The 22,413-nt window shown below is 39.6% G+C and overlaps 1 protein-coding gene and 2 long non-coding RNA genes across 30 annotated transcripts in view; 1 reads left to right on the plus strand and 2 right to left on the minus strand.

The window, feature by feature from the left end:
- pcdh7a (protocadherin 7a) overlaps positions 1-11,085 on the minus strand; it is a 47,934-nt gene extending 36,849 nt beyond the window's left edge. Inside the window, exons 1-2 of the mRNA XM_055205738.2 lie at positions 6,999-11,085; positions 5,516-6,232 (exon numbers count right to left, since the gene is read on the minus strand). Coding sequence (XP_055061713.2) covers positions 5,516-6,232; positions 6,999-9,569 — 3,288 coding nt within the window. The 5' untranslated portion in view covers positions 9,570-11,085. The remainder of the gene's footprint in view (positions 1-5,515; positions 6,233-6,998) is intronic.
- Positions 11,086-11,845: 760 nt separating this feature from the next.
- On the minus strand, positions 11,846-20,036 carry LOC129454197 (uncharacterized). Of its 18 annotated transcripts, none has more exons than XR_012368789.1 (9): positions 18,986-20,036; positions 18,781-18,877; positions 16,336-16,501; positions 14,473-14,532; positions 14,332-14,376; positions 13,505-13,582; positions 13,344-13,397; positions 12,939-13,107; positions 11,846-12,828 (listed from the first exon to the last, which is right to left on the minus strand). It is a non-coding gene; the product is annotated as an uncharacterized lncRNA (long non-coding RNA). The 18 variants fall into 18 exon arrangements; XR_012368758.1 differs by having other exon boundaries at positions 16,336-16,697; XR_012368774.1 differs by adding an exon at positions 16,664-16,697 and having other exon boundaries at positions 18,781-20,036.
- LOC129436803 (uncharacterized) lies at positions 12,219-21,041 on the plus strand. 11 transcript variants are annotated; one of them, XR_012368711.1, is made up of 9 exons: positions 12,219-12,342; positions 12,978-13,080; positions 13,335-13,417; positions 13,522-13,600; positions 14,485-14,550; positions 15,425-15,513; positions 16,349-17,287; positions 18,296-18,413; positions 20,033-21,041. It is a non-coding gene; the product is annotated as an uncharacterized lncRNA (long non-coding RNA). The 11 variants fall into 11 exon arrangements; XR_012368712.1 differs by lacking the exon at positions 12,219-12,342 and having other exon boundaries at positions 12,941-13,080; positions 16,195-17,287; XR_012368710.1 differs by lacking the exon at positions 12,219-12,342 and having other exon boundaries at positions 12,941-13,080.
- The last annotated feature ends 1,372 nt before the right edge of the window (positions 21,042-22,413 follow it).

Here is a 22,413-nt window from a genome sequence, read left to right on the forward strand (position 1 = left end):
TCTAACACCATCTTATGATACAAATTTCTAAATATATATCCATGACCTCTGAATTTAAAAATAGCTTCACTGTCTCTGTATTTAATATTTATTTATCACTTGTTATATATTTATTTACTTCAGTCTTTCCTTTCTTTCTGTACTCAGGGGTTTAACTATGCGACTCTCTCTTTCACTACATCTGACAGGCGGTGACAGAAGCAGCCTGGGGTGTTTGAATAAAAGATGAATACTCGGGCTGGTTCATGACACTGGGGTAACCCTGAACTGTAACAGTAGAACCACAGCAGTACAGCCGGACCACAATAAAAGGATCACCCCATACTCCAGAAAACAGGGGGGAAAGGGGAACCTGGGAGTCGGATTTAGTGCTGGCTCAAATATGAATACAATTCAGTAAGAGCTGAATAGAAACCGTCTGAGCTTTCTCCCTGAATACACAATACATAGTGCCAACAAAAGGGGTGTGTTGTTGTGTGTGACTGTTTATTTTATTGACTGCTGTGGGTGTTTATGTGCATTTAATTATTTGTCGCGGTGTGTGCGTGATTTTGGGTGGAACTGATGCCTATCCTTTTGGGTGCAGCCAGCACTGAAATATCTCTAATAATATCCATCAAGCATTTTGGCCAGATGATATTTTGGCTGCTGAGCAATGGTGCATCGTTGACATAAAGGCAAAGTGAGAATCACTCAGCTTCCAGCATTTCCATTAGCGTACAAAGATTTCCCAGTCCGGATGCACAAGAACAAATCTCTGAGAGTCATGGCCTAGATCTGGACAGGAAACTGATGCGAGAGGACGGGAATTTTTTAGCTTCGTGACTACTTATGAATCTCTGCTTAATGCGCGTGTGAGCTCTTGGTTTTGTTGCTGCTTGCTTGTGTGTATGTGGTTAAGAAATACCCAGAATTCCTGTGTCATTTTGAGGTTTGAAACAGTCAGCCGAGCAGGTCTCTGCTTCACAAAACTGTCAACCTTGAATCTCTGACTTATTTCAGATTTATGCGGCACGGCAAACAAAGACTAAACATACACTAAAGAACGAGATATGACTAAAATTCTGTTTTCCAACATTTCTTTACAACAAAAAAACAAAATTTTAAATGAAAAGCAATTTTTTGGCCCGTCAAACAATCACAGTTATTTTCAAATGAGCCCCAGTCGTTTTCCGACAGTATTCACTCTGCAAAACACATTGAAGTCCAAAAAGAAAAATAGCATGAATGTGGGAGGTAAATTGAAGGTAATAATCCATGGGCTTTATTATTAAAAACCGTTCAAGGCCTCTGCGTGAACATCGTTTTCAATAAATCAAAAAATCCCTCCCTAACCGCCTGAGCTTATCTTAGAGCATTTGTAATACAACAAAGATAATATTAGAGATTGTATTTACGTGGCTATTAAACCCAATTTACCCATATCTCCTTCATTCTTAATCACCTTTCTATTTCACTAAAGGAATATCTGGATAAATAATGAGTAAACCTAATGGCTGCTGTGCATAGATATGGGGCGTCACTTGAGAATAGCTCCCATCTGGTCAAAGTCATCATCACTAACCTAATATGTCATCTATAAATTATTAACTTCTCATTTTTCAGAATATTACACTTGGCTACTGAAAAGCATCCCCTGTTATTTATGTAGCAGCAGATGCCCAGCACCACTGTTGGGGAGATACACAACACCGATGTTATTCACTGCGAGCTAAATTTGAAATAAATGAGTTGTAATTGAGTTCTTGAAATAAAATGTGATCAGAAAGGCAAGGAGAAAACACAATGATGCAGAAACAGAGAATTAAAACGGAATCTAAAATGAGATCTTTCCCTTCCTTATACAGTCGTGGTCTTAAATTAACATTGTTAATTCGAATGACTACAGTCCGTGTCTGGTTCTGCGACATTTGGCATTGAAACTGAATAAGGACTTCACTTAGTCTCCTAATAAGCCATTTTTCCTTTCAAGGACGTCCTCATGATGAAGTGTCTTTCCTTCAAATTTACCCAACTTATAGGGACGTTTCTCAGCAATTTTGTCCCCACTAACATGGCTAGGTCAAACACACACACACACACACATAGAGAATCTGCAACAATCATTCTCTATCCTTTATAACCATTGCACTGCACGTCCATATAAAAGCTTCCATAATGCTTTCCCAATGAAAATCAATACAGCCCTACGAAAGTGAGGCGGGCATTAGTAATCTCCTCTCATTTCTCTCTCTCTCTCTCTCTTTCTCCGTCCTTTATGTGTCTCCCCCGTCTCCGGGCCGTTCCATCTAGTCTCCTCCATTAATTTATAATATCTATCTCTGGAATTGGTTCTCATGAGCGTACGCATGGCCCCACGCGCATGCAAGTGTGAGTGTCAAGTATATCGGCTATCCATCTGACCTGTTGCCTGATCCCGACTGTGTGTGTTGAGTTACACAGACTCACCTACCGGCCACCTGTCTGACCGCTAACCTTGTACACCTGACGGTGTGTCTGCAGATGCGTCTGTGTGTAAATGCACCGTTTTCACAACACATTAGGGCCCACATTAACAAGCCTAGTGTATTGATTGCCCTCCATCTATTCAAATGATAGAGACGCGGACGGGAAGGTGTTGGCGTGAGTGGGCAGGGCTAAAAGAAAAGTGCACTGCAGCAAAAAGGGAGTTTTACTTACAAACATGCTGAGTTGCGCATTCCCAGCAAGACAGATATAGGTCAACAGGATTTCCATTTTCATCACTTTTCAATCCTGAAAGCACTGTTTATGCGTGCGCGCGAGCCCTACTTGCGAATTCAGACGGCACAGAGGTATTGGCTTGCCATCACGCTATACCATCCCATCATGCAACACACAAGCTTAAGTTAGGCTGTGTCACAAAGCTCCGTGGTAGAGGAGTTAATTACAGTGTGATCAATAATTGATTAAACCGTCAGAATGAGTCCAACAAACTCTCCAGTAAGCATTAACGCACGCTCGCACACACTGAGCACGGACGCAAATGCGCAAATACACAACCAAAATCTCCATTAAGCATTTTCGTCTGACAGAGAAAAATGTCAGCAGATTAAGAGGATTGACTCGACATTGGATTGGAACCCACCCACTGTGGACAGAATCGCAACAGCACGGATGGATTGATTAGGTCTTGCAAAACACACGGCGCCTTAACTACTGCATCAGCTGTTTTTGAGACGCCGGGTAAAGACAGTAACAATCCGACTGTCAGTCATGCTAAAGAGGCCAAAAATGACATGTCATTTAGCACTCCATATCTCCAGTGCAGATTTGGTTTAAGCTCCAAATACCTGTCAAAAAAATTTTATTCGTTCCCAGTGTTCAATTTAACCATGTCTCTCCATTACAACATGAGACTATGGTGCTAAGTCTAAAGCACCTGTCAAAGCGTGTACAGCTAATCTTTTTTTTATTAACACGTTTGTGAAATGCAATGCAAGCACTTTGGATATGCCGCATTAAACCTATGACCTGGATAAAAGTGTAACGATGACAGATTGTGTCGAGAAGTCAATTCTGCTAGCCTGTGAGATTTCTCCTCTCAACCTCAGGCGCTGGGCACTCTCAAAACAGACATATACCCGCTCTATATTTAACACTAGCAAACATGTGTCAGAAAAATGAAAGTGCGTGTAAAGAAGTGGGGAAAGGAGAGGAAAAGAAGTTTGAGAGAGGAGAGGAACGAGTAAAAGAGATATGCTACGTGGCGTAAGAGAAAATGGGTTAGCATTTCTCCTCTCTTCGACAGTCTATTTTCAGTAGCTACTCGTGGAAAGGAGAGCAGGCAGTTACACTAGATAACCTTATCCACTATACATGCTGTAACACAACAACGGTGCAGGGTGACTGCAGAAGCTGTCACTTTCTTTCTTGTCTAAAGGTAAAGCAGTTTTGGGATTCCTTCTGAATTTGATACGATTAGCTAACAACTACCCTGACTTTTTCAAGGTTATTGACTAAAAATAGGCCAAAGTGTTGAGTGGGTGCCTAAAATGATTTCTTGGAAAACTTAATTACTTGTTCATTAAATTACTGGCGTATTCCATTGGCTATCAGCAGTGTCTTTATTAATTTGGTAATATCCCAAGGTATCCAGTGAATTCAGTTTGGTTTTGGAATCTGGGTCTAGTTCAGACTTGAGGCGTCTGTCTTGACAAGCCTTGTAACATTTTTGGGTGCTAACCACCCAGCCCAATACTTAGTGCGAATAGCCGCAGAACTATAATTATTTCTGAAGTAATTATATTTGTAAAACTGCTTTAGTCTTTAGGGTTGCACACACTTACACTGTGTTAGTGTTATATCAATAATACTTTTATACTTCTAAATTCGTTTTACAGATAGTTAATTTCCAACAGATGTCAAAGTCATTGAAAAAGTCAATATATCCATCTTTGTTCTTGATGATTTGAAAGAATGCTTTCCCGAAAATGTATGCTTCTTTTCTCATATCTTTTTAAACCACTTTCCAAATTTTATTATATAATGTAAAATACATTCCAGATTTCAAGATTTGCACTTAAATGGTCCAAAAACCATTTAGGGATGTACTTCTTCTAAACCAAAATATATACAAATACCGGTCATATCTAGTAATACATTACTGAGACACTCAACATGGCTTGCAGACTTGTTAAAAATCCAGATCATTTACTCACCACCATGTCATCCAAAATGTCGATGTCTTTCTTTGTTCAGTCGAGAAGAAATTATGTTTTTTTGAGGAAAACATCCCAAGATTTTTCTCATTTTTATAGACTTCAATGGACCCCAACACTTAACAGTTTTAATGCAGTTTAAAATTGCAGTTTCAAAGGACTCTAAACGATCTCAAACGAGGCATAAGGCTCTAATCTAGTGAAATGATAGTAATTTTTGGCAAGAAATATAAAAAATTTCACTTTTAAACCACAATTTCTCGTCTTCCGCCGGTCCTGTGACGCGCGACCTCCCGTAATACGTCATCACGTCAAGAGGTCACGGATGACGTATGCGAAACTACGCCCCAGTGTTTACAAGTGTGGAGAAAGAGGACCGTTCTGACGTTGTTGTATGTGGAATGATACTAATTAATGTCTTTGTGTCAGTTTATTGTTTAAAATGGTCCGCAAATGTGCGTTTCATATATGAAACACGTGACCTTTCGACATCATTATGCAATTACGTGAGGTCGCGCTGGCGGGTCACACAGCCAGAGGAAGAAGAGAAGTTGTGGTTTAAAAGTGCATATCCTTATTTTCTTGCCAAAAATGACAATCGCATCGCCAGCCAAGACCCTTATGCCTCGTTGAAACTGCAATTTTAATCTGCATTAAAACTGTTAAGTGTTGGGGTCCATTAAAGTGCATTTCCTCAAAAAACGTTCTTCTCGACTGAACAAAGAAAGACATCAACATTTTGGATGACATGGTGGTGAGTAAATTATCTATTATTTTTTTTAAGAAAATGGACTAAACCTTTAAATATGGTGAATGATAGATGTTTAGCTTCCTACCTGTTTACTGTACTTGGCAGTCTGGCAGCTGTAATCGGAGCACTGGTCTGAGCTGAGGGACATGGCGTCTGCATTAGCTGTGCCGTTACCAGTAAAGGTGTTGGTGGGGGGCAGTTCTTGAACGGCCTGGTGCTTCTTTCCTTCCACGGGTGGTGAGTTGGGCTGCAGATGCACTGCGGGCAAAGGTGAACTGGACTTGTAGTGGCGGGCCAGATCAGGGCTTGATTGGTGACGTCTGGTGCCCAGTCTTGGGCTGCTGGGGTCCCCGGCTGCTGCTGCACAGTAACGGGCGGCGATCCTCTCACTGGCATTGCTCGTATCTTCATCCTCCTCTTCTTCATCGCCTCCCCCACGTCTGCAGCCATTCACTGTCATAATTCCACTGTACAGGGAACGTTCAGATTTGGCGCTGCCGTTACTGCGCTTGTCTCTGCGTGGTTTGCGCCCGCGTTCGTTGTGGGAGCCCTGAGCTTGTAGAGGGGGAGGCTGCGGGCTGAAAAAGTCCTCCTCGGGTTCTTTCTTTCCAGCCTCATAGCCGTTCTTACCCTGGGCCCCACATTGCCGGGCTGTCACCACCAGGAGGATGACCAGAATAACTGCAGCAGCGCCGGCTAGGACACCAATTGCAACGCTCAAACGCTGTTTACCCAGTGCTCTCTCGCTGTCTGGGTCACCTGCAATATCCAGAGAGAGTGGGATTGCAAGGCTGCGAGCCACCTGGAAGAGAGAGAGACATATAGAGGGAGAAAAAAAGAGAGCAAGTGATTGAAAGAAAAGGCCAGAAATTGTGTGTGTGCCCTTTGATAACTGCATCCTCATTTTCCTGCTCTGCCTGCTGAACCGCACACACACACGCACACACATTTTCCTATTGCAAGGCCCAGACTTCTCAATTATCATGTCAAGGCTTGGATATTCAATCATGGTTATTCAACTGTGACTGTGTATGCATATGTGCGTGTTCGTGTATCTTTCATCTTTGCATTTGCATGTGTTTTCTTCTCTCTAATATTTATGTGGGTCAACAACAATTTGATGCATAAATATTTATAAACAGCAATATTTTTAAAAAATGTGCTACTTTGTGCAATGATTTCTTAGGAGTGCCAGAATACAGTATTTGTGAGTCTATAGTTTGTTTCTTTGTTTCATTCTCTCATAAACAAATACAACTATTCAATTTCAACCACTGTCTGTGAAATCCAGGCTAAAGTCGCATACTGTAGTCTAATGATGAGACTACAAGCATTTAACTTATTGATTTTACTTTAATTCCAATCTTAGATGAGACCTTACTTAGTCAATATAAAGGCATCAAAGTTATATTTTCACAGAATGTACTTTACATTATGTAAGATTATTTTATGTACAAAACAGTAAATCACAAAAACAAAATGACTTTAGCTGGCTTTTCACAGGTAGGATCACAAATAACCTGTGGTTTGTGTCTGTTCTACTTGCACTGGGCCCTTCGGTGTCTCACCTGTGCATCCACTAATGTAGCATTGGCTAGGGTCTCATTGATGAAGACATGAACCAACGCTGTGGCACAAAGGGAAGGCAAACCACTGTCGTTGACCCGGACCACCAGGCGGTGCAGACCTTTGTGTCTTCTCTCCAGGGGCTCCGCCAGGGTTATGACCCCACTATTGAGGCCAATCTCAAACAGATGAAAGGGGTTTCCGCCTACCAGAGCATAGCGGAGATCAGCATTAGACCCCGCATCGCCGTCAGAGGCCGTGACTGTCTGGACTACAGTCCGAGCCCCGCTAGCAGGTGGCAGGAAGGTATACGATTCATTAGCTGGTGATGTGACGGATGGTGCATTGTCATTTTCATCAGTGACAAACAGAGAGACAGTCGCAGTGGCAGACCGTGGCGTTTCTCCACCATCAACCGCACGCACTCGGAATGAGTATGCACTGCGCCGCTCACGGTCAAAGGAGGCAGAGGAGAAGATGGTGCCAGTGTTATTTTCTATGGAGAAAACTTCTTGCTTTCCCTCTTTGGCTTCCTCTCCACCCTCCTCTTCATCATTCTCAACAAAAAGACTCAACTCTGCATTTTGTCCGTCATCGGCATCTGTAACGGTCACCATGCCAACAGGGCTGTTGGCGAGTAGGTTTTCTTTGACATAAAACGTAAAGATTTCCTGGACAAATTTGGGAGCATTGTCATTTCTATCAGTGACCTGAACCACTACAGTAGCAGAGCCCTGCAGAGAGGGGGTGCCTTTGTCTCGAGCTATTACACGAAATTCATACCGTTCCCTCTGCTCTCTGTCTAGTGGTCCAGTGGCACGAATATCACCATTATCGGCATCAATGTAAAAAGCTCCATTAACAGATGGATCCAGTGAATATGCAATCTCTGCATTTTTGCCACTGTCTGCATCGGCTGCCACTACAGTAACTACTCGCTCTCCTGGGGAATTATTCTCAGCAAAATGGACCTCCACCAAGTTTTGGGCAAAAGTTGGAGCATGGTCATTTATGTCCACCACACGGACTAGGAGTGAGCTATTGCTAGAGAGGCTTGGGCTACCAGAGTCCACGGCCACAATAGTGACACTATATTCACGTGTAGCTTCGTAATCCAAAAGTGCTGAGGTGTGCAGAAAATATTTCTTTTTGTTTCGCTCAAAAGCGTCATCCGTAGGTGGCAGAGGTGCCAGAGCTGTCTCACCCGCTGGTTTTAGGGTAAAAGGTACATCTCCAACAACAGTGCAGGTGACCGCACCATTCTCCCCCTGGTCACGGTCTGACACCTGCACTAATGCTACTGGCGTGTCCACCAAAACATTTTCTGGAACCATGGCGGCACCATCACGTACAAGGATCCGTCCAATTTTTCGAATTTCCACTACGGGTACGTTGTCGTTTTCATCCCTTACATTGAGAACGACTGTTGTGCGGTCAGTGCGGGGTGGCTGGCCCCGGTCGCGGGCTGTGATGGTGAAGCGCAGCTGAGAAACTTCTTCGCGGTCGATCCGATGCAGAACGCTTAGCCAACCTGATGCTTCGTCCAGCCTGAGGAGGCGTCTCACGGATTCGGTTGCAGCTCCAAACACATACTCAACCTGACCATTTACGCCGACATCACGGTCTGTGGCACGTACCTGCAGGACAGGTGTGCCAGGAGGGGCGTTTTCAGCCATTTCTGCTTCATAAACTGCTCTCTCAAAACGAGGACTGTTGTCATTGACATCCGTGATTGACACACGTAATAAAGCTTGTGATGAGCGAGACGGACTGCCGCCATCGCGGACACGCAACACAAGTTCATAGGAATCACGTGCCTCGCGGTCCAAAGGCCCTTTGACGATCAGCTGTGGCTGCTTCTGTCCATCAGGTGTGTCTGCTACCTGCAGTTCAAATACGCTGCTCCTGCTGGCAGGCCCCGCCCCCGCGTCCGGCCCTCTCCTTCGGTCCCCACCATTCCCATTTGTCTGTCCGTTGGCGGGACGGCGCAAAGCAGACCCTCCATCTCTGCTATCTTGGATGAGCTCATAACGATCAATGCCGTTTCGACCAAAATCACGATCAGTGGCCGTTGGAAGGAGATATAGAGTACCAATTGGACGGTTCTCCTCAACAGACAGTGTGAGTACGGGGGACGGGAAAGAGGGTGTGTTGTCGTTGATATCTGTGACCACAATACGTCCCTCAAACAAATCCACCCAGCTCTGCAGAGGACCTATGACAGACACTTCAAAGTTCAAAAAGCACTCATTCTCATCAAATATCATTTGACACTGGGGCAGCTTCTCCCTGTCGATCCTCTTGCTGCCGGTGGTAAGCTCTCCAGTTACATTGTCAATCTTGAAGTACTCAGAGCCAGATTCCAAAGCAAAAGTCACATCACCTGTCCCGATCCCAGAGGTGGACAGCCCCAGGTCCGCAGCCACGTTGCCTATGTGCACATCGGCCGGCCCCTCTTCCGCCACGCGGTAGCGCAGCGCCGAATTGACGCGCGGGAGCTGAGTCAGCAGCTGCAGGATGAGCACGAGGTAGCAGCGCGCGGAGTGCACTGCGCCAACGCTCCTTTTCCCCATGACTCTCTCTCTCTTTCTTTTTCTCTCTCTCGTCCTCCGGTCCAGAGCAGACGGGCTCAAGCCGATCTCGACACCGAATAATTTCTGTAGATGATTCCTAATCAAAATTTCTCCTAGTCTTTAATTCCCCAGTCACGTTTCCAACACGATAAAAACATCCACTTTTTGAAGAGCTCAGCAAGTCTTTACGTCACTTTTACGGCCAAAAATATTCCTTTATGCCTTTTAGGAGCGAACGGAAGTTAAATTTAAGCAGTTTCAATGACTTTGTCCGGCTCATTGAGATGCTGCGGAGCGCTGGCTCCTCTCGCGCTTTCACTGTTTTAAACTGCAATGCAGTACAACACAAAAGAGATCTGTCTGTGAATTCAGCTCTCCCATCCGCATCCCAAAGCTCGCGCTAGCGGCTGGGAACACGCCAAAACTGCTTTTAAAGTCTTTTCCTGTTTTTTTATATTCTCTTACCTTAAAACACAGCGAGGGGAAAGCTTTCCCCGCAGTCTCGCACGCGCGTGCCAAGCTCTTATAGATTCCTTTACGGTTAACTTGACAAAGAGAAATCTCCTCAGTCCGGCTTCCCAAAATTAGCCACTTATAGAAAGATGCGGAGCAGGATGGCGAAGTACCGACAAAAGCCTTTAGTAATTCCTCCAGAGTCCGTTGTGTGTGAAGTGTTTGAGGAAAAAGTCCCGCATTCTCCTCCTCCTCCCCTCACCTGCACGTTCTACTGCACTGCATGTGAACGTCCCTCAAATGATGCTGCAGTCTCTCTCTCCTTCTCTCTCTCTCTCTCCGTGTGTGTCTTACTCTCTCAACCTCTCCCTCTCTTCGTTCACTGCAACATTTCCCTCACTACGTAACTCGACCGTTCAAATGAAACGGGAGACCGGGAGCGCGTGAGGACCGCGCGTGTCTCGAAGGAGATCGCGCTTTTCTTTAAATCGCCGCAAAAGCGCAAATACAGGGGGGGTGTTTGCAAACGACCACAAAACAAAATATGCTACTTAAGGAGCGAATATACGCCAGCACAAATACCATGTCAGGAGAAAACAGATCATTGTCAAACCAGTTGTTTTTGACGGAGATAAAAAAAAATCTATAATATCGGTCCTAAATGTAAACCGACAGTATTGCAACCTTGATTTAGCTACACAATTCTAACTCGTTTATTAAAAAGTTTGTCCGTAAGTCGTTAGTGACTTTTTAGTGGTCGCTATCAGTTTGAACCCAATGAAACGTCTTAGTAGATCTGCTTTAGCAACGCAAAGGTCATAAGTTTAGAACACATATGACAGCCTACAAACTATGGATTGAATGCACTGAAATTCACTTTGGCTAAAAGACACCGCATATGTAAATAATATGTAAAGGTGAGCCAGAAGGTTGAGGTCAACTCATTTTTGTAGCATTTGTAGAAGCATTTACGCTGTATAATGCAGTTTATTTTTAGATAACATATTTTAGATAACATTTTGTTTTATGAATATTTAGACTATCAATTCTCTAATATAAATTATTTTATTATTTTGAACTGGTATTATTATTATTATTTGTATTGGTTTTGTTATTATGAACCATACAGAAGGGCTCTCATTGTCTGAATGCGGCAGTATTGGCTGCGGTCGGTTTTGCTCATCCTCTGAACAATGAGCATGTATCTTACACACACACACCCACGCGCGCGCGCACACACACGCACGCACGCACACACACACACACACACACATACACCGGTCCCATCACGGGCTGCCCCGTAGCCACGAGGATGCGCGAGCGCAATGCAGCACTGACTGTACGATACCACAGTCACACAAAGGAGCAGCCCTTCTCCGTCTATACTTTCCATCCTGTCTCTCAAACAACCCAGATAGCACACGTACGTCTCAGATACGTATCTGCGGGGTAATCACTCAGATTTCCATTCCGTCTGGAAAACGTATTATAAAGGTCGTTTGCCCATATGAATTACGTATCTGAGACGTACGAGCCAAGCCGTTTTGAAGACGCTTTTAAGATCTTTTTAAGACGCTTGATATTTAGAATGATGTTAGCAGATGTTTCTAAGATATTTCCAAGATGTTTCTTAGATCTTTAAAAGATCTTTATAAGAGCTTTAATCGAGCTCTTTCTAAGATGTTTCTGAGAGCTTTAAAAGACGATTAAAGATCATTAAAAATAAATTGCTCTAAACTACATCTTCTACACAGTTATACACACATATTATTACAATATATCATTAACAACAATTAAAACAGTATTTTCAATAAAACAGGCAGTTGATTGCGTAAAATTTATTTAAATTAGACAAAAGAAAAACATTCATAACATGCATATTTACACGAGTGTATGCAAAAAAAGCAACGTTTTTCTATAACATACAAAGAAACACAATATCTTTAAATTAATCAAATGCTTCCTCGGGCAAAGAACATCTTGGAAGGAATTTCCGCGTCTCCTTCAGTGGTAGACGGACGGATTCTTCTTCTGCAGCAGCTGCATTCTAAAAGAAACCATTACAAAAAATAAGGAAAAATTAATTTTACAAACTATGTCATATGTTTTCTTTGTTTCCTCAATATAACTCTGATTAGAATGTCAAACAAAGATAAAATCATCCGTATTAATCGTCAGTATCGTGTATATTATTAATATGAGCGTCTTTGCGTTATATTCGTGCTACACCATGCACTTATATTGACGTCTTAATGCAAAAGAAGAAGGGCAAGAAAGAAACCTGTCCTGGTCTGGCGATTTAAGGGAACATCTGTTTAAGGTATGTAGTAATAATACATTTTAATAATGCTGAGTGTGGGATCAGTTAACTAGAAATTTCGTTGATAATAAGCAATGTATGTACAGTAACTAGCTAGTTCACGTTAGATATTTTATTCACGTGACTGTGGTTATTTTAGGTTTTTGATAGTTAATTTCACTGATAGTTTGAGCCCGTGTAAATTTCTTAAAAAGCTGTAATTATTATTTTATTTAACATTATTATGTTTGCTGTCAAGACTGATATTTATTTATATATATTTATTGACGTTGATATGTAAACTTAACCTACTCAGTTGTACTTGACTAATGCAATAATGAAAGGTCCACCTGTTTAAGTAAATTGTGAAACATTTGAACATAACAACATTTGGACATAACATACACACATTGTTTCCGCCTGCATCAATTTAGTTGTATAGCTGCATTGCTGGTTAACACCTTTGAGTAGATTCTCCATGTTCTTCTTTTATGTGTAGCTGCTCACCTTAAACAGATACAGTACATTGAAGTAATGTTTAAAACAAATTAAGCCCTATAATATTGTTTATGTTTACAATAATTGGTAAAAAGTTTGATGGATAAAATGGTTCTTACCATTCTCTATATAAGCCCCTCTGTTAACTTTTGTTCAAGCCTGTCTAGATCTTTTATCAGTCTAGAAAGATGTTGGAGAAAAGACATCATCCTCTTCTATAATCTCCATCTGTAATTGGACTAACTGGACCAGTGAATGCAGGTGACTCCAAGATTGTCTCGTTTACAGCTGCAATATCAAAAAATAATTGAATTGAGGCTTTTTATATACATTTAGTATTTTTTATTAAAATTCATAATGAGCATATGTATACATTGATTTAAAACAGTACTCAAGACTGTAGATTTACTGTGAGGTTTTGAATGTTGGACAGATTATCAGACCTGCATCTGCCTCAGACATGTTGATGTTTAGCTAATGACGATTTTAAATACATTTTTTTTTTTTTTTTTTAGGCAACTTACTCTCCATTCGACCTTGCAGGTCACACCATGGTCTCAAGAGGGAAAATGAGTGCTCTATGGATTGAACAGAAAAGGTAGTATTAAACAGTGTTATATATTTAAATGCCATGAACAATGCGTTTATGTTTTCTTCCTAATTATGTCAACAAATGCTCTTTTACCTTGCATGGTACTTTAGGAGAATCAAAACTCCAACCATCTGTATGAGGGTCTGGATGGATAAAGGATGCCCACTGGAGCTGGAAATGATGGATCAGGTCATTTTCATTTGTCACATTTACAAAGAAGCACACTCTAAGGATTGCGTTACCCTGTCTGTGGCAAATACACTAGACAAAAGTATTGGGGGGCCTCATTCTAATAAACATGTTTATTTATTCCAGTGTTTCCAATCAAAACAAATATAAATGCTATACCATATAATACCACTACAAAGAGTTTTGTTTTTTCATTTTTGTTGCAACAGTTTTGTAAGTGCCTTTTTCTGTTCCGAAATGACTACAGCTTCTTGTACAAGTCATTGATAGGTTTAGGTGATGAGTTTTGGGCTAAAAACCTTAAAGTTAAGTTAAGGTCTGGGCTTTATTCAGACCAGTCAAAGTTCTTCCACACCAGACTGAATCACTCATTTTCTGTTTGAACCTTACTTTGTTTGTAGGGTCATTCTTAAGTTGGTATTGAAAAGGGCCCTGCCAAAACACTTGCTATAAATTTAGCATCAAACGGTTTTTCTAGAATATCATATGCTGTAGCATTAAGATTTGTGCTCATGGAAATAAGTAAAGTATTTAAACCTGTTTATTAGAAGGAGGCGTCGCAATAGTTATGTCTATATAGTTTATGTTTAACAAGCCAAAATAACCAGGGCTGCTTCTTTTTAAGAACTTTTGGGTATTTTTAAATCAGACAGAGGAATAACAGTCCTTAAATGTGTAATGTACTGCCATAATTTTGATCAAAACGTGAGGTCAGATTCTTGTTAATCTACTGTGTTCTTTCTTGATGGTTAGCCGAGTGTCCCAGGACAGAAAACCTGTTTCGTATGGATCAGAGTCAGACATTAACATCTAATATGTAATATCTAGTGATATGTTTTCTTAGATAATGCTGTGAACAAATGCTTTTTTACCTTGAATATTAGGTGGATCCACACTTGAACCATCTGTATGATGATCTGCACCCACTGGATCTGTAAATGGTGGTGCAGGTAAGTTTCACAAGTAAACAAACTCAAATCCTATTCAGACCATTCATGATTCCAGCAATAACCAAGTTTTCTTCTCACAATAAGACTGCATTTACATTGCAAATCTTAATGCACAGATCAGATTTTTTTTTACTATATTCATTTTTTTTCCTGCTCTTTTTATATTTACATAAGACACGATTCATATCTGATAACTGTTACAATAATTGCCAAAACTACAGTTTATATTAGTGTCATGATTTGCACTTGAGTTTTGTATCGACAGGGCCACTGCCAATTTAGGCATGTTTTAATTATGACACTTAAACAATTGTATATGTACATCGATAAAAGTTTTTGCAATCATGGAAACATAAGTGAATTGCAGACAGCATTCTTGTTTTACGAATGTAAAATGGCTGGAGTAGTGATGTCACTAGCTAGATTAATTTTCATTTGACCTCCCCCACAGAAAGACACAGCACATCATTATATCGTTGGCTCCGCCCACTGGTGTTCAGTCTAAAGTAGTAGTTGTTGACAATCATAAAGTTGTAAAAACAGTAAGATTGTGATGTCAGACAAACATTGTGCTGTTGCTGGCTGTGGGAAATTAGTGTCTTTGTAAGGGTCGCAAATAATTTGAAAATATTTATGTTTCAAAATATTGCCCCCCTACCATGAACTAAACTGGACTGTCGCAGAGACCAAGTGTAGTAAGGTACGGAGCGCTCACACTAGTCACACCAAACTTTGGAGGTAAAACATACTTTGGTATGATACAGTATGCATAGTGTGAGTACCCCATAATTTTACTGTAAACCATGCCGCTCCTTCGAGCTTATTTCTATGTATATTTAAAACATTCTTCATTCTCTTGTGATTATTTTTGCAGGTTTCTGAATTGATGTCAGATGCAAAGCAGAAGTTTATTTTCTTCCAGTTTGGCTTCATTGTGGAAAAATGCTGGAAACTAAAATGCAGGTGACATTCTTTTGTTTATTGAAGCTATGACAAATAATTTGTCTGTTTAGTTAATGTTTTATACAGTGTAACTGTTCCTAAACATTGTTCCTCGAGGTCCTCTGCTATTCACATTTTGTATGTCTTCCTTATTTAACACACCTTATTCAAATCATCAGCTCATTAGTAGAGATCTTCATGAACTGAACTGAGGCTGTGTCCAAATGTTCACACTTGTTGTCTTTGCACTAGACTACTATGACGTTTTTTTGTATTTGGCCTAAGTATTTTAGTGGGCGTGAAGATCCCAAGCGTGCATGTAGAATTAACATCCGATGGGACACACTTAGCATGCGTAAAAATTTAAATCCAGATAGTGCCAGCAATTTGCACCAAAACGTATTTGTGTTTTATTAACTACTTTAAATTTATATTTACCATTTTTAAGTTTTTCTGTAAATAAAATGAACACTCTGAAATGAACATTTGCTTATATCAAACTTTTAGATGCAGAATTCTTTGCTCCTGTAAAAAAGCTCTTGGTTTTGAGTATGTAGCTTTATTAAAGTGTATTATTTATTCAGTAGTCCCTAAATAAACGACACAATGTTGCAGTTGCAGATGTTTCACAAAATACATAACAATAATGCAGAAATGTAGAAATGTTAACATAAAATTAAAAGTCTCATGCTTTACATCCAGAACATGATGCACGATGGGATGCACAAAGTTATATTTGGACGCAGCCTCAGTCTGTCAGATCAAAGAGACATACAGAATGCACAGAGCAGTGGGACTCCATGAACAGAGTTGAGAACCACTGGTGTAACTCATTATGCTTACCTGACTCATGCAGAATTCTGGCCTGGTGTTTGGTCCACCCTTTCTCTGGCTTGTGTCTCCGTCTCCATCATCATTATACTCTTGTCAGTGTTATAGTATTGTCGTCTGCGTACCAGGACTTTGTTTCTCAGCTGTCCCTTCTCCTTCAAGCTACATTTTTGTCAAGCTGCAACAAGTTGGAATACATAATTATTAACGTTTAAGGATTTTGATGTATGAAATATGTAACAAAAGCAAAAAATGTACAGACATTCTATTAAGAAATTACCTTTTTGTTGTTTGTTTACTGACCTTTCAACCATATTGCATTTAAAATTGATCATCATACCTTTGGTCTACTGTTAACAGACTACTGTAGAAAACTTTGAATAAAGTCAAAAAAAAGAGAAAAAATTATAAATGCTGAATGTGTCTCATCTTAAATACATTGTTGTTTTTTTTATTGAATTTGGATGTTTTTATGATTTAAGGAAAATTTACGTAGCATATATATTGATGTTTTAATCCAGAGTTTGTTAATGACACTTAATCATTAACAAACATTTAAAAAGGTTTATTACAATACTAATTGATAATATTAAATTAATGTAATAATCTTGTTTTGTTACACCCTAAATCACTGAGCGCACAAACGCTACCCCAGTTACAAGCATGGGTGGTTGACTTCATGCAGACATGCGCAGACATCGAAGTACCGCGAGAGTGATTCAAAAGCCCACGAAACAGTGTAATCACGCGGTACTGTGACGTCATACTGGTTAACGCTAAGCCACGTGAAGCCGGACACAAGGGCTGCACTAATCTTTGGGCTGGAGTAGCCTGTGGCTTACGTGTCTCGTCGCAGAACGATTTATTTCTCTTTTTCACCTCGATCTTTGGCCTCTTGTGATTTAACAAAACCAACATGTGAAGTTACAACGCTGACGAAGGAGTTTAATCAGTAACGTTAGAGGTAAGTAACCAACTTTATGTTATGCATGTAACGTTAGTGGATCTACAGATTGATTGTCGTATATGATCATTATTTTTTTGGTTTGTTTGTTTGTTTGTAACGTTTATCAATGCAAGCCAAAATCGAGCTGCAAATCCTAAAGGCAAGGCACGTTGAACATGTAACGTTAACCGCTTTTCTCAGCGGTTGTGGGGTAAACATTAGCTAAGTTAGCCTAGACCAGCCCCTGTTTAACTTAAAGTTACTTGAGTTATAAAATGTATCAATCTTTCCGCCCGACTTGCTTGGAGTAAGTTAACGTTATGTAAACGACCTGTAATCACAAGAAGCCTTAAAGTTTTATAGCGAAGTGGTTTGATAATTGAGTTAATATTTTATCAGTTGTATTAGCTATAAAGTTATTTATATCTGTGAATTAATTCGTATTTTTATCAGTTTCTAACAACACATACATTACAAAAGGCTGACGTAACGTTAATAACGTTAAGTTACTTACCAACACGAACAAACTGACAGACAAATTAACTTAAAGCCAACAATTACAAAAAAAAAAACATATTATAAATGAAAATAAACGTTATGTTTACGAATTATATTATTTACATGCTAATAATGATGTTAAATGCGAAGAAAATGTTGAAGTGTGCCTGAGGAAATAACGGTAAAATGATGAAAATGGCGCTCACATGACGTACGAATGGCCTCGCGACCACTGTCTATGCTCGCGACCAGCTCGCGCTTGCGCGACAGAAGGGTTAACTTTCTGCTCCAACCTGCAATTTGAATGCAGGGATAATAACAAATAACCAAAGTTTAATAATATTGCTGGGTTTTTTATAATGCTTAATAAATGATGCGTGTAAATTTACACATATTTATTACGTCACTGACATTGTTTTTTATTGCGTTTATTTCTTTTATATTGATTGAAAATTAAAACCTTATTTAATTTACCTAAAATTTGTTTGTGTTTAACACTGATTTATGTTTTTTTCTGTTTAATATTAGTGTGTCCTGGTAAACGTGTGCTTGGAAACATGCAGATTACAGTATTTACAGAGCCGACCTTGAGGCTATTTTTTTTGCATGACATCCACTGATGGATAATCTGTTTACCTAAAAACAGGTAATGTATAAACATTGCAAATATGAATTCACAATTATATAACTTCACAAATATTAAATATTATTTACAATTATTATTAATGATGTACATATTAAATGACATGTTCAGTTGTTATGTTAAGTTATTTGAAGGATATGCATGGTAGATCAATTAGATTATCTTTCTCACTAGCTATAAGCAGCATGCTATATAAATGTTCCACTTAAAGGTGTAGCGGAGGATTTTCTCGAATTTTAGAAAAGAAACGCCGTCTCCGCTTTTTTTGCGCAACACTCCAGATTGACAACAAGGAGGACCAATAGTCTTGATGATCCACCCGGAAAACCTAAATTCTCTGCAATACCTTTAATGTTTAATGCTCTTTTACCTTGATTGTTAGGGTGGTGTTCATACAAAGCAACTTATTGCTCATCTGCTTGAGAGAAAGTTACTGCTGGGGCTCTCCTGCTAAGGTTGTCTTAATTCTAAAAAGAAATTAAGTCATTTAGGCTTAGGTCATAGCAAGTTTTGAATGAATGACTTTACAATCTGTTTTAATAATGTTTATTTACAATGTATTTTATTCCACTTACCTGAATCGTGCAGAGGCTTGATGTTTAGTCCACCGGTTGTCTTCTCCAACCTCTGAGTGAAGCCACCACGAGTGGTCGTGTTAACCAATTTTTTTATCTTAGTGCACATTGTGTCTACATAGTCTAAACGCTTAATAAACTGATAACGTGTAAGGTCATTTAAATGCATAAAACGGTTTTCTTTTATAGGGTAAAGCCCATAAATGGCAAAAACTGATTGGCGCAGGTAGTTTTTTTCTCTTAACCCAGATTTTAGCGTCTTTTTGCCGTTTCGTATGTGCGTATGTCTCCACATGTGATAGATAAACTTCACAAATAAAAGTAAATTAAAACGCTTGAAACATGTTAATGTCATAAGCTGATTTTTATAATATCAGCTGTGAAAGTGCAGGCCAAAAATCTTCCTTCACATGTAGATAAGGTAATGAATTATTTGGTCACTGTTTCTGTCACTGGTGCAAAATAACTGCCCTAGAGAACATGAAGAATAGCCAAAACTGTGGTATTGCGCTAGCCCTAAAAATTTGAGAATCTTGATGTTTTTAACACTTGGTACAACCGCTTAGTAGGCATGGGCCGGTATAAGATTCTGGCGGTATGATCACCTTTAGCAAAAATACCACGGTTTTACAGTTTTGCTGTATTGCCATTGCTACACTAAAATTTGTTATTTTTAAATGCCAGGTAAAAATAAAGCCTTTAAATTATATTATATATAATATTTTCAAAATGTATATAACATGTAAACATCAAATCAATCACATGACTTAATGATTTAATGAATTTTGTATAAATACAGTTCATACCTTGGAGACGGTATCACAGACCATTTTAGTGGTTTTGTAACCTTGACTGTTTAAAACCTCGGTATACCTTAAAACCGGTAACCTACCGCATAGTATCTATTATTTAGGTGGTTGACAGGTCTGTTTGCATGTTATTGTATTGGTAATAATTTATTGTTTATAGTCCAATATTGATTGTGAGAATTATTTCAATTTCCTTAAAAATGTTCTAACATCTTTTTCCTTTCTTTTCTTAATGCAGCACTTCAGGAGAAACCTGCCTGTGATCTGCTAAGATGCACAGATTCAACTCTGGCCCATTGTCATCCCAACACCTTATCTGCCATCAGTTTCGTTTAGTGTCGATCTATTGCAAAAGTTCTTATAAACTTTAAATGAGACTTTGTGTTAAGCAGGGGTTTCCAAACTTTTAATTTCACAACATATTAAGCCCAGGATACACAGCAGGATTTTTGCAATCCAATAAGACCTTATCACACTGTGTGACAAGAATTGTTTAAACTTTAGCAGTAGACTGTCGATGAAGACACCTATTGCATCTGAGGCTGCGACATCCGTCATCAGCATGCGCTAGTGGTAAACAAATACAGGTATGCAGGTCGTAGAAGCAAACACGTTGTTGATGTGCGTTGATCATGCTGAACTTCTTACACTGTCATAAAACTATCGTAGGTGTCTTTGGTCCCAGGACTGGGAAAAGAGGTCTTTAAACCTCTCACACTGTATGAGATAGGACCACCAATTAAGAGCCACGATCACAGAAATCTCCACGATTGTTTCACGATTGGTAATCTTTCATCTGGGACAGCCAAAAATCGTGCCGTGTATTATGGGCTTTAGACATGTGTAATCTTATAGTATATCAAAACCATTGCTAATAATTAATTGGACAAACCATCACTACAATGCAACACTCGCTATCTTACGGTGCGACCCACAAGTGGGTCTTCACCCACAGCTTAAAAACCCTGAGTATGAGTAAGAGTATGTTGTATTGTAATTAAAGTCACATCTTAGTGTTATGGAGCAGTTTGTCATTATATTCACAGTATTACATGGTTCTTTCAGCAGTTTCTACGTTACAATGCTCTTAAAGTGTCCTGATCAGCTTTGGGTCTTGTGAAGTAATGTAATGAGAATGTGATCAATAGCTTTGCAGTATTTTTGGTTAAACATTTTATTCAAATTTGGTAAACAATCTAGTCAATATAATTCATGCTGTGATGCTGGATTAAACCTGGTCAAATGAATGTGTATTGTGTTTTCAATTTTTTATGAGGTTTCTTCATCTATATATAAACATTAAAGTTAAAAGTTTCAACCTTAGATATATAACTGTTGACAAACACACTTAATATGAGTCACACCCAGTAATTATACTAAGCAGGAATTGCAGAAAGCATTAAAGCAGGGTCACCTTAAGATAATCAGCTTGTTGGCAATTGTTTTATTTATTTAAATGTATAACTTTTTTCATTTCAGACTGATACAACAGTCAGAGGGGCAGTGGCTGTTGGCAATGATGTTCCTGTGTGTTTTGTATTTGTTAATATTTTGTAGTCAGAAAGAGTATGAGATCACCTTTTCTTGTGCATGGTGCTTTATCTAAGTGCCTTTTTAACGTTTTGGACTAAACGCAAAATGTCTATATTGCTTTTTTGTTATACGTGATATGGGCTTTTATATTTAATTATATTTTTGCTTCAAAATTAATGCCAACCCTTAAAAACCCGTTAACTATATTTTTAAAACAATTAAACAAGACATTTATTTAAAAAATGAAATGAGTTGGAGGTCTTTGCTGATTCGTCTGCGTTTGATCGGATTCAAGACCACACGGAGATGCACTGCAGGCAGGTAGGATTTAGAATTTTTTTAAGATCTTAAATACGTCTTGTAGAGATATGGAAGACGCATTATTTAAAGACGATCGTCAGCAGATGTAAAGATCTTTACAAGACGTATCTGAGACGTACGTGTGCTATCTGGGAAGCGTTTAATGGCTGGGATGTGGTTGAAACTATTTCCACGGTGAAACTCAATTGGTTTGGTCGCAGCAGATGACGAGAGACCGGATGAGAGAAGCGGTAGCGTGCGGCTCTCCTGCTGCTGCCGCACCGGGGCTGGTTAACATTCCACCGGCGTCACCACACGCGCGTGCTTGATGCTCTGCGTCTCGCGCCCTCTGTTGTTCCACCGCGCGCGTTTTGATTTTTCTTCTGAAATCAATCGCCCAGTCGAAGTGGGCGGGTGAGTGGATTTCGGTGCTCGGGTCCCGTGAGCACCCTCCATCACGTTTAAAGTTTGAGTCTAGTTAGCAAACACGCCACGGGTGAAACTTTATCGTCTGCAGAACAGGCTCAAAAAGCAATTTAACCGAATGTAGCGTCCCCTGGATGTGAAGAGAATATGAGCATGCATATGGAGAAGCCTATCTCTTCTACATAAAGCCTGTATCTAAAATTTACAGCGACAATAGATATGTCTTATAAATATTCTAAATAAAAGACTCATGAATGAAAATACTCATAAATTAAAATATTTAAACATTCGTAACCTAATTCATATTTATGAAATATTACGTTTTATACAAGAATTACTAAATCTGTATATACGAAATAC

Source organism: Misgurnus anguillicaudatus, chromosome 3 (assembly GCF_027580225.2).
Source record: "Misgurnus anguillicaudatus chromosome 3, ASM2758022v2, whole genome shotgun sequence".
NCBI classification, from domain to species: domain Eukaryota; kingdom Metazoa; phylum Chordata; class Actinopteri; order Cypriniformes; family Cobitidae; genus Misgurnus; species Misgurnus anguillicaudatus.